We start from the raw sequence: 12,612 nt of genomic DNA on the forward strand, positions 1-12,612 counted from the left end.
TTTTAAAAGAAGTGCCTTAAAATATTAGGAGGGCTTGTTCCCATTTTATGACAACCAGCCTGTGTGGTCCCTCGTCATTGCCCCACCCCCAGCCTCGCATGTGCTCTGGGTTCCTAGAGTTTGGGGTGCTTGCTCACAGAGCCGTGGGGCTCTCTCTGTGTCTTCTCAGGTTTACAAGTCGTCCTGAAGTCGATCATGAAGGCAATGATCCCCCTGCTGCAGATCGGCCTCCTCCTATTTTTTGCAATCCTTATTTTTGCAATCATAGGGTTAGAATTTTATATGGGAAAATTTCATACCACCTGCTTTGAAGAGGGGACAGGTAGGTCCAAGCAGCATGATGTGGTTGGTTTTTGTTTTCTGGTTTTTTTCCAGTCTTCCTCCCTTGGGGACAAGCTCCTGGAAAGGATATGCAGGGCTTTGCTTCTTTCTCCTGGCAGCTGGGAGAACTTCCTTCCAAAGTGCTACGGGCAAAGCCGAGGGTGAGATAGCCCTTGGGGTCTTAGTTGTTCTAGGGCCTTGAATTGGGGTTCCCCGGAAGCTGTCCCAGGGGTAAGTAGTTTATTTGGGAAGTGATCCCAGGAAGTGCCAGAGGGGGAGTGGGGACATGAGACAGGGAAGGAAGACGTCTAGTGAAGGGGTGTAGTGTTATCAAGCAGGCTACCATTGTAGGCAGCTGGGGCCCGGTCCCATTGTGCAGCCTGGGGAGGTAGCATAGGACACACGCCTCAGACCCATCCCAGCCAGGGGACAAGGGAGTCAGGCTCTTATCGACCAACTTCTGTCCGACACTGACAAGGACTGTCCCTGGGTGGGCATTAATGTCCCTGCATGGCTGGCTGACCTGCATGCCGGGCTGGAGAGGCATGAGAGATGTTTCCAGGCGGGAGGGTGGGGAGGCCAGGCCAACAGCAGGATATGGACAGGGTGCCAGCAGCTTCTGCCTCATAACCTTGCAGGGGCTGTGTTCTCAAGCAGGAGGAAAGGGGACAGCCTGGTCAGGAAGGAAGAGGTCTGATTGCTTTGTTGGGGGGCAATCCCCATTGCCTGGAGAAAAGGAATAGAGAAGCTGGCCCTCTTGCCCCCCCCCCAGAATGTACCTTGAAGACACCCCAGCTGGGAGGCAGGACACTAACAATCAGAACCTAACACAAGCAGGGTTCTGTGTCAAGGTCGGGGGACAGGCAGAGAACAGCCAGGAAGGCAGGAGGTTCACTTGTGGGACTCAGCTCTAAATCAGCAATGTCAAAGGGCGGTGTCCCCCACTATCCACACACTCAGGGGCCCCAGGACCCTCCAGATACATTTTCCACTAAATGTCCTGCTCTCCAAGCTGCTTTGCTCTCTGAAGCCTAAGAACCAAATGGAACCGGATAAGGACAGAAGCCTGTATGTCCGTGTTGGAACCACTGGCCATCTTGGTCCAGATGGGCGGGCTGACTGGCAATGCCGATCATGGGACAAGGGAACCACGAATTCAGGGGATAGACAGCGTGGATGGTGAAGCTAAAGGGGAACCCCTGTGAGACATGAAAGGAGTTTTAGGCCCGTCTCTCTGGGAAGAAGATTCTGTCCAGGAGTGGCTTCCCACGCACCCCACGTGGTGGAGCCATGGCCCAAGACCACCCCAGAGGGGAGGGAAACTCAGTTGGAAACGTTTGTTCAAGATGTCCTCTTTCTTCCTCCTTTTCTCTTGCTCCTCCTGACTCCTTCTCTCCTGGGCTTGTGAAGTTTGCTCAATATGGGATGTCCTAATTATTTCTTTCCCCGATGAAGAAGGTGTTAATTGAGGCAGAGCTATTTCTGCGCCTGGCCTCGTCACCTGGGCGGAAACACAGGAGGGAGAGATACAGGGCAGGGCCCCTCGGAAAAGTCAGCCAAGAGCAGAGAAACCAGGTCTCCCGGAGCCTAGGTTTTGGGGTTTTGTTGAGGTGATTTTTTTTTTCTTTTTTGGTCTTTCTAGTCAAGCAGACACAACTGGCTTAGGTCTGAGCGGGGTTGTGAGGGGGCAGATGTGGGGGGGGGAGCTGCCGGGGGGTTCGAAAACCTCATTTTAGGAGGATGACTGAAAAGCTCGCGATTAAAAATATAAGGCGTGTGAGTAAGAGACAGATATATACAGACACCCAGGCAGCAGGTTAATTTTAAAATATATTTATAACCAAATTCCTCAGACTCTCTGGACGGTTGCTTTTCTAGAAGCAGCACTCAGAGTGGTTCGTGATGGGGGGGCGGAGGGTTGAGGGGGGATTGAAATCAGGAGAACCACTGGGCCAAACTGCCAAGGAGAGACAGATTTCCAGCTGTATCTCTTTATCCTCGGGAACCTGGTTCCCGCGTGCCCAGAACCGTGCCAAACACTCAGAGAGATGCAAAGGTAAAGTGGAAAGCATTCTGCTTTCCAAGTGCCTCCAAAATTGTTTAAGGAGATAAGTAAGACTCCTCGCCTCCAACCAGTTTGTAGCCATGAAGGCTGATGTGAGCTTTCTCTCCCCACCAAATATGGATGAACATTGGGGAGCTCTTGTAGCCCTGAGGAAAAGGAGGGACCAGAGTTCACTGACTGACGCAGGGGGCCGCAGGGGGTGGGAACTGAGCCAGACTTGGTCACAGGGTGGAGACATAGAAGGTTCTGGACAGAGGTGACCTTCCCAACAAACGCTGGTTCTCATTTCTTATAGGAGCCCATGCATTTTCTTCTCCCCGCTCGGAGCCTGTTGTTTAGAAGATGTTGCCTTCCGATCTGTATCTGTTAAATATTAGCCCCCCTGTACCAAATCCAGCATGAATGAGGAAGGCATTTCCAGCCACTTAAACTAGTGGCTGATGTGCTCATTTCTTCTTGAGCAGTGGGTGTCAGCTCTGAGAGTGGCGGGTGTCACTTTGCGTGACCTACAGTTTCTATTTAACTGACGCTTCAAAGGCCAGTAAGATTCACGCCTTCCGTGCTGGTTTATTTCTCTCTGCTGCATGCTGAGTGGGGGTTGGGAATTTGTGCCCATAGCACATACATTGAGAGCTATTTTTATTTTGTGGAGACCTTGAATTTGCACACTTGGCTGTTTGTTTTCTTGGCGGACAGTGTTGCTCTCTGAAAACCTTCAAAAGTGTGACTCACTGAATAGGGTCCTCTTGTATCCACGGCTCTGGTCCAGTGGGGACACCCCTGGGTCATTCTGTGCTCCCCTGATGCCATGTGTTTCCAGGATCTCCCCATCAACACCTTGGAATTCAGACCCCACCTTTGGCACCCAGCCCAACTTCACCAGGAAGTTGTCTTTGGTTGCCAGCAAAAGGGGCATCTGTTGGCATGTGTCTCTTTTCCTTGTGGCATTTTTACAATCTGCCTCTTGCTGTTTGGGGAGAAAACTTAGCTCCTGTGCCTAAGGGTAAGTACTGTGTGTACTGGTCTCCCTCGCCCCCAGAACAGCTCCCTGAGCCCAGTACATCTCAAAAGAAAGAAAGAAAAGAAAAAAAGGAAAGGAAAGAAAAGAAAGAAAGAAAGAAGGGAAGGAGGGAGGGAAACGGGGAGAGAAGAGAAGGGGAGAAAAGAGGAAAAAAAGAAAAATCAGTCAGGCAACTGAAGAACAGCATCACGTGATTCACATATTTGCCCTAATGGAAGTCTGGAGAACGCTGCACCCAACCATCTCACAACGTGCATGGCATATTCACCCAGACCCTCTATGTTAGGGAACAGAAAGCACATCTCAACAGATCTTAGAGGACCAAAGTACACAAAATATTATCCTCTGACCACAGTGTAATTAAGCTGGAACTCGGTAACAAAAGGATAACCCTGAAAGAGTTTGGAAATTAAGAGGCATGCTTATTTGTGGATGAAATGATAGGGTAGCTGAGATTTGCTTTAGAAATATTCTAGTGCAAGGCAAAGTCTGGGGAGGGGATACAGATGAAACAAGACTAGCCCTGAGTTGATAAGTGTTGAAATTGGTGATAGGTACATGGAAATTCATTATGCTATTCTATTTTTTAAGATTTTATTTATTTTAGAGAGAGATAGCATGGGGTGAGGAGCAGAGGGAGAGGGACAAGTAGAGTCCATGCTGAGCACAGAGCCTGACACAAGGCTTGATTCCACAGCCCTGAGATCACGACCCAAGTTGAAATCAAGAGTCAGACACCCAACCGACTGAGCCACCCAGGTGCCCCTATGCTATTCTGGTTTTGTAAATATCTGGCAAGTTAAAAAAAAAAATAAGAAATGCATCTTGGTTATCCATGGGTCAAAGAAGAAATAATATTGGAAATTGCTGAATATTTTACTTGAGTGATAATGATAATAATGCATAACAGGTTTTGCGAGATGCAACTAAACCTGCATGCAGAGGGCAATTTATAGCCTTAAAAGAAATGAATCCATCTCAAAAGTTTAGGAAATGCACAGGAAAAGTGATAAAACTTGGAGAAGAAATTATAAAACAGAAAACAATGAATAGATCAACAAAGCCAAACTTAAAAAAATACTGATAAATTCATTCCAATAGTCATTTTTTTCCAACAATATTGAATCTCTACAGCCCCTGTTTCTCAGAGCTGGTTTTCCTAGCCCTTTCCCCTGACTTTTCTCCCCTTCCCTTTCATAGATGACATTCAGGGTGAGTCTCCGGCTCCGTGTGGGACAGAGGAACCCGCCCGCACCTGCCCCAATGGGACCAAATGTCAGCCCTACTGGGAAGGGCCCAACAATGGGATCACTCAGTTCGACAACATCCTATTTGCAGTGCTGACAGTTTTCCAGTGCATCACCATGGAAGGGTGGACTGACCTCCTCTACAACGTAAGTGATGCAAGTATGGGGAGAGGTGGCCCTCCTGGACCAGCCAATTCCTGAGGCTGAATTGGAGGGACTCTGAGCCGGTGAGGTGGGGCAGGGCGAGGGGACAGGAGGCATCAGAACTTTAGGTAGAGGAGGCCCCTTGAGACTTGGAAATCTAGAGGGCACTTAGATGCTGCATAAATTTTCACCATTAAAGTGTTTAAGTATAATTTTAGATTTTTTAATATGTAAATGTGTGATTCACAAGCCCATATGGATAAAAGAGTAATATCCCGGGATGTATACAAAGGGACTCTGTGCTGGGACCCTTGCTGGCCCTCTGCCAGCCACACTTCCTCTCTGTAGGGTGAGGAGCCCATGGGGCACAGGGGATATATCTTTCAGAAGCTGGTACCAGCTATCCCACTTTCTAGACAACCTTCTTGGATTATCCAGGATTCTGGAATTTTCTGCCCAAGCCCAGATTCCATGGACTTGCATGAGATTCTTCTGTGGGTCTGTTCTCCAACTGGGCCAGGTGTCCTAGGAGCATCTGTTGGCACAAATGTGGCTGGAGCTTAGCCATGTGAGCAGGAATGTCCATGCATGTGTGCATGAAGCCCCCTGCCCCAGGCCAGATGGAGCCATGAGTGGGAGAGAAGGCAGGCCATGCATGGTCCAGGGGCAGGGCTGGATTTGTTCACATCATGCTCCAGGGCAGACGTCTAGGTTCTAAATTCCACCCTGACCTTCCCAGTGCTTATGAAGGTATGTTTACAAAGGCGAAGCATACAGCATATTTTATTTAGTAGCTTTTAAATATTTACACAGAGTATGTGGGCCTCCATCAGTACTCTTGTCTGAGATCTTGAAAACATTAGAGACAGACCCTCCTGCCCCACTTGGATCCTGTTTCCTATCCCTCCACCAGGTGCCACCCCTTCAGCTCCTTGGTGTATGCTTTCTGTGTTTATGCAAATATAAGTGTAATCAAATTTATATCCTCCTCCCTCTTTCTTACCCCAAAGCGTAGCATTCTATGCCTGCTGTTTTATTCTGTGATTTTTGTTTGGGGGGGGGGCGGGTCTCACGACAACATATCCTGGAGATCTTTCCATGGCAGGACATGGAACATGACCTGGTTCTTTTGTACAGCTGCATAGCACTCCATTGTTTGGTGGACTGTGGTTCATTTAATCAGTTCTCCCACAGACAAAGGCTTGGATGGTTCCCCATCCTCTGACATTGAACTCAGAGCTGCCACGAGCCCTGCTGCATTTATGTCTTTTCATCCTGGTGCAGAAATAGCAGGGGTTGGTGGTGTCCATTCCCAGAAGTGGGATCACTGGGTCAACGACTAAAGTGTATTTATAATTTTGATAGATATTTACATGTACAGGTTTTAGAGCTCTCTCTGCCCTAAACACAGCACACCTTCCTCACCCACCTGTGCCTTAAGAGGGCCTCCCCCCACCCCCGCCCCAAGTCAGTCACCTGTCAGCAGCTGGAGATGGGTGGAGTCAGGAGTACAAGATGCCACAAGTGTAGTGACCTCATTGGGCTGGTCCACATATATACCTCTGTTGACTCACAGAGGTGTCCTCTCTGCCTGCGTAAGTGCTGAAATTGCCAGTTAAGGTTCTGCCATATGAGCCAGGGCTTGGCCTGCTGGGGAAGCAACACCATGTTTCTTCCTACATGTGGGGCTGCTGAAGTCTCCTGGTGGCAGTTGAGGTTTCTTAAGGAAGGTTCCCCCTTGGGGGTGGACGGAGATTTGCAAGAACCTATCCTTTTGATCAGTGGCTCATTTTTGGCTGGGGCTGAGAGTACAGCCTGGAAGTGAATTGCAAAAGTGCCATGGACAGTTGAGCATGTCACATACTGCACAAGCCACATCTCAGGAGTGTAATTTGTATTGTAGACTACCATTATTTGGTAGTGTATTATTGGTATTACCAAATAATGGTATTTGGTATTGTAGTCCATTATTACAGTTTTTTGACAACTATAAAGAATGTAAGAAAGAGATATGGTGTCCTAATTTGTATGAAGACCTTGTCTAAGCATAGCATCCTAGAAACAGACCACAGATCTAAGAAATGTTCAGTCTCTCTCTTGGGCCTCACTTGCAAAGAGCTTGGATCAAAGGTTACACCGAATTGGCAAAAGCTTGCTGGGGGATTTTTATGGGTTCTAGATTTTTGCTTTGCAAGGGTGGTGTGAGAGGAGGCTGCAGAGGGAAATGAGCCCTCCTGGAAGTGAAACAGAGCCAGGGGCCAGGAAGGTAAGGAACTTGGACAGAGAATGGGACTGAGGAACAGAAGCTAAGAAAATTGTGAACATGGGAAAGGGTTGTGTCCAGAGAAAGTGTCCAGAGGTTCAGAGGAAGACACTGGGGATGTACTTAGTAGTGGGAGAGGAAGCATGAGCAGGATGACATATTTCCAGAAGATTCTCTAGTCATAACTACTATTGTTGGAAGAGATACTTGTCCTGGAAGCTTAGAGCTGAGCTGTCTTTGGGGAAACAAGCTGAGGGGAAGTGGTGAAAGCACAGTCAGGCACCAGACTGCCTGGGTCCCCATCCTGACTCTACCACTTCCTTGCTGTGCAACCTTGGGCAAGTCACTTGGCCTCTCTGTGCCTCATTTCCACTTGTGCAGTATGAGGAGAAGCACGGTCCTACCTCACACGGCAGGAGGACTGAGTGAGCTGGGTACATGTGAAGTGTTTAGAACAGCGCCTGGTCCTGAGCGAGCTCTGTGTAGGGCCAAATTCTCCACCCTGGTAGGCACAGCTCTCAGAAACATATGAATTTCTTATCATAAAAACCCCAGCAGCACCCGACGAAGTAGAGTGAGCTGTGGGGTTCCACTTTATTCCCCACCCTCACCCTCAACCTACTGGTAGCTGTTACTAACTCCGAGTAGCCTTCTAGAACTTTACATGTACTTACATCCCACCATCATCCTGTTCGTAGAAACCTCACCCATGATCTGGGCCTGATGTGAGTCTAGGGCAGTAATAAAATAGCACGAAGTGGTGGCTAAAGCAACAGACATTCATTGTCTCCCAGTCTGGGCTCCAGAAGCACCCTGTCAAGGCACTGGCCTTCTTGGCCTCCTCCAGCTTCTAGCCAACGATCCTTGGCATCCCCTGGCTTACACATTCTCTGCCTTCCACTTGAGTATCGCATCTTCACTTGGCTGTCTTCTTATAAAGACACAGGTCATGTTGGATTAGGGCCCACCCTACTCCAGCACCATCTCATCTTAACTAATGACCTCGGCAATGACCTGATTTCCAAATTGGGTCACATTCTGAGGTCCTGGGGCTTAACACTTCAATGTATCCTTTTTGCGGGGGGGGAATATTATTCAATCCATAACACCTCCCAAATAAACTATTGGACCTGAACCCTTGTCTAGGGCTTCTCAAATTAAGACACAAACTTAATACAACCATTAAAGCCTCTCATTGTCAAAGGCAGGGGGCTAAGGTGACTATCTTTGCGTTTCTGCTGCTGAGGACAGAGCTGCTGCTTTTCTAGGCATTCGGGCCCTGCTGTTGTGTTCTGCCCTCTGCCAGCCTCGCCTCCTCAGTGCATCTGGCCACAGGCAGCCACAAGGTCTAGAATCTTTGTCCTCTGTATTTGTGCTAGAGCCGAGGCCCGTGGGCATGGCCTCACTGGCCTCTGACAGGTGAGACCCAGGAGTAGAGAGTCTGGGCGCACCAGCTGCAGGTGTCTTAGAATCCATGAGCTCAGGAGCCAGATGGTTGCCACCTGCCTGGGTGGGCAGGACTTTACAATCCCAACATCTCATTTCTTTTCTCAATATCATTGATAACCATTTGATTATTCAGTAACTGTTGAGCACCTACTGTGTGCTGGGAAATGGGCAGGTGGCAGCAGGGCCAGGGGAAGGGACCCACCATGAAGACGATGGACAAAAATCCTCACTCTGATAGGGGAGATGGACGGAAACAATACACATGATAAATCAAAAACTGCTTCTATGGTGGGACATAGACAGTAAGCAAATGCGTAACAGGGGACGTGGTGACATGCCCTGTGAGGACAAAAGAGCACAAGAAGAAGGTAGGGCTAGTCTAGGTCGGCAATCAGGGAGGGCTCCTCAGAGGAAGTGACATTTCCAGAGAAAAGGAGAGCGCCAGACGGATGTTTGTGGGAGAGCACTCTTGGCAAAGAAAACAGCAGTAGCTCACCTACATGGCATGTTCAGCCCCTTTCCAGGTTTTCCCAGTTTTGATTTGTTCCTTTTCTTTTCTGCTTGGCTTCCTGGTTAAATTAAGCGCCTTCTGGAAAAAGCCTAACCCCAGCTAATCAGCAGTGTTGTCAAAGATTTATATCAGGATGTGCATCTCAGCATTATTTGTAAAAATAGAACAAAACTGGAAGCAACTGGTTCAGTACCGTATGGTCCCTTCGTATGATGGAATATTACGTCGTCATTAAAAAGCATCTGTTGGGAGAATATTTACGGATGCGTGGAAATGCACACTGTATAATGACGAGTGGGGAGAACTGATTTTTTTTTTTTTTTAAAGAATCAAGGTGAGGTAAACCTATGTCTTAGCTCCGGCTGCCATTATAAGAGTATGCAGCAGGCGGCTTCAACAACAGAAACTCATTGCTCATGGTTCTGGGTGCTGGAACCATAGGGCCAACACGGTGAGGACTCTCCACCTGGCTTATGGACAGCTGGCTTCTTGCCAGGAGAGAGACAGCTAGCTCTCTGGTGTCTCTTCTTATAAAGACACTAACCTCATCATGGGGGCCCCACCTGTGTAACCCCCTCTAACCCTGACCAACTCCCAGAGGCCCTGCCTCCTAATACCATCACCCTGGGGCTCAGGGTTTCCACACATGATCGTAGGGGTTGCGATCCACTTCAGCCTGTCCCATCTTCTGCTCTCAAGTGTGTACATTTGAAAATATACGTTAGGGAAAGACAGACTGGAATGCACTGTACCAAGATGGCCTCTAGAGAGTGGGGTTCAGGAATCTTTATCTTCCTGATTCTTCTCTGTATTATCAATTTTTCTACTGTGAGCACAATTTCCTTTTGTAATCAGGGAAAAAAATTAGGTTTGTCTTGTTATAGATTTAAGAGGAAAAGAAAGATATTTTTGGTCATTATGACAAGTGGGGGGGGGGATGAATATTTTCTGGGTGTGTCCACAGTGTGTTGGCTGCTCTTATCCACATCACCCGTCCAGAGAGGGTGAACACCAAAGGCTCAATTGATATAGCAATAATCAATGCTCATTCTTATTGTTTTATTATTAAATAAACAAAGTAAATGAAGAAAAAGGAAATCTTCCTTATGGAAGAATTCCATTTAATATAAATGCAGATGCTCCACTTCTAGAAGCAGGGTTGAGTCTCCCCCCCTCATTGGAGGGTGGGCTGCAATTAGTGACTCACTTCCAGAGAATAGAGTAGGGAAGGGGGAGATGAAGTCATTTTACAGTGGGGAAACCTCGCAGACACCGCCTTAAGCAAGGGACCAAGGTCGGACGCCCCCCCCCCCACACACACACACACAATCGTATGACCCCTGACGGATGTGATGGGCAGGGGACCTCACCTCTGGTTTTCTTCCCTAAGACTCACAATCCCTGTGTAATCATGAGCAAAACATCAGACAAACCCAGACTGGAGGGTGTTCTGCCGGATACCTGGCCAGTCCTGTCCCAGACTCTCAAGGTCATGATATATGTAAGGGAAGACTGAGAAATTATCACAGACCAGAGGAGCCAAAGGAGATGTGACAACTGGATGTGACGTGAGGTTCTGGAACAGAAAGGAGACATTAATGGGAAACTGACAAAGTTCAAATAAAGTCAGGAGTTTGGTTTATAAATAACCTGAGGGGGAGAGAGGACTATCCCCCATTTTACAAATAAGAGTCAGAGAGAGAGAGCGTGGCCGGAGGTTGGCAGCCGGGAAGTGGCAGGACCAGGTGCCCTGAACTGAACCCCAGGAAAGAGATATGGAGGAAGGGAGGGAGAGCAGTTTAATTTTTTTTTAAGATTTTATTTATTGATTTGAGAGAGAGAGCATGAGTGGGAGGAGGGGCAGAGGGGAGGGAGAAGCAGGCTCCCCACTGAGCATGGAGAGCCATTTAATTTTTAAAGGAGTAATTTCTTAAAACTCTCTTTAAGTCTGGGGCAAAAAATGTAGATTAGGGGCCAAAGAGCCTACATTAGAGAATTCAGGGATTCTTTATGGTTTTTGTGTTACTGACATACAAGTTTGAGATGTACAAGATGCTGATCTGACAGACGCATTATTACCCAGTGAGTTTAATGAACATCTGTCATGTGATAGAGTGGCCCAAACTTGTTTTTTTGCCCCAGGTGGTGGCGGTGGCATGGGGAACCTCAGGAGCGTTGTGCTGGCCCAAAGCAGCCTGGAAGCAGCGTGTGGGTGATGGGAACTGCCCTCTCTTGGTGGACACAAGGGAGAGCAGGGGGAGAGGCACAGGTCCTTAAACCAGGACCTGTCATGAACAGCATGGGGGTCCTGGCAGGACCAACACTACCTAAGTTCATTTTTGGGTGCCATTCACCGAATTTCCCAGATGCCACACATCTTCTTGTGCTGTCCATCAATCCATAAAACAACATTGTGCAAGAGGCATTTTTAGACCCATCATCCAGATGAGGAAACTGAGGTCCACAGGGATAAAGCAACCTGCCAAGGTCCTATAGCCAAGCATGGTGAAATCTGGATTCGAACCCAGCACTGGGAACTAATCATCCCACCCCTTCCCTTTGTTTGACTCTCCCCTTCTCTTCCTTCTCCCCCTCTTTCTTTGTGTCTTTTATGTCATATCTGTCTCTGTCTCCTCCTCCACCTGTCTTCTCTTTGTCCCTTTCCACCTCTCTGCTTTACTGTGTGTCTCTCACTCCGTTTCTCTCCTTCAGTTAATGTCCATTAGGAAGGCAGCGAGACTGTGCATGGTTGATGATTATACATGTGTGTCCCTTGACAAATGGTCACTTGTGCTTGAAACTGATGTTTGGCCCAAACCCTTTTTAATTCATAGATGCTCCTTTGGGCCAATTTCAAATCACCAAAACTGAGGGGACTTTGGGTCATACATTCATTCAACAAACATTCATTGATGCCTCCTACGTGCATGCACTCTTCCAGGCACTCAGGATATGCGGTGAATGGAAGAGACAAAAATCCCTGTTTGGGGGGAGTTGACATTTTAGTGGAGGAAGCAGGGGATTGGGATCATCAACATAATTTAGAGATTATATATGTATGTGTAAAGGGCAGAGACTATCTTAAATATTTTAGGCTTGGCAGGCCTCACCATCTCTCTCACAACTACTCAGTCTGCTGTCATAACACAGAAGCAGCCACAGAGAAAATACATAAGAGAATGGTCATGACTGTGTACCAATAAAACCATAACTTATGGGGTGCCTGGGTGGCTCAGTGGGTTAAAGCCTCTGCCTTTTGCTCGGGTCATGATCCCAGGATCCTGGGATCGAACCCCGCATCGGGATCTCTGCTCGGCAGGGAGCCTGCCTCCCCTTCTCTCTCTGCCTGCCTCTCTGTATACTTGTGATCTCTGTCTATCAAATGAATGAATAAAATCTTTTAAAAAAAGCCATAATTTACAAACACAAGTGGCTAGGCCATGGGCTGAACTTTGAGGACTCCTGCGTAAGAGGGGAAAGAGAGCTTAGGAGAAAAATTAAACAGGAGAGGAGCTTTGGATTGTCAAAGTGAGGGGTTGCAGTTCTTCTAATAAGTCCTGAAGGAGGTGAGGGGGTCACCATGCAAGTATG

General features: G+C 47.9%; 1 protein-coding gene across 4 annotated transcripts in view; it reads left to right on the plus strand.

The window, feature by feature from the left end:
• CACNA1A (calcium voltage-gated channel subunit alpha1 A) overlaps positions 1-12,612 on the plus strand; it is a gene marked incomplete at its 5' end in the record, with an annotated part of 211,930 nt that overhangs the window by 95,790 nt on the left and 103,528 nt on the right. For all 4 annotated transcript variants that reach the window (XM_080796328.1, XM_080796331.1, XM_080796329.1 and 1 more), the window contains 2 exons: positions 170-322; positions 4,608-4,801. In XM_080796328.1, coding sequence (XP_080652454.1) covers positions 170-322; positions 4,608-4,801 — 347 coding nt within the window. The remainder of the gene's footprint in view (positions 1-169; positions 323-4,607; positions 4,802-12,612) is intronic.

The sequence above is a fragment of the Martes martes genome (assembly GCF_963455335.1).
Source record: "Martes martes genome assembly, chromosome: 1".
Taxonomy (NCBI): Eukaryota; Metazoa; Chordata; class Mammalia; order Carnivora; family Mustelidae; genus Martes; species Martes martes.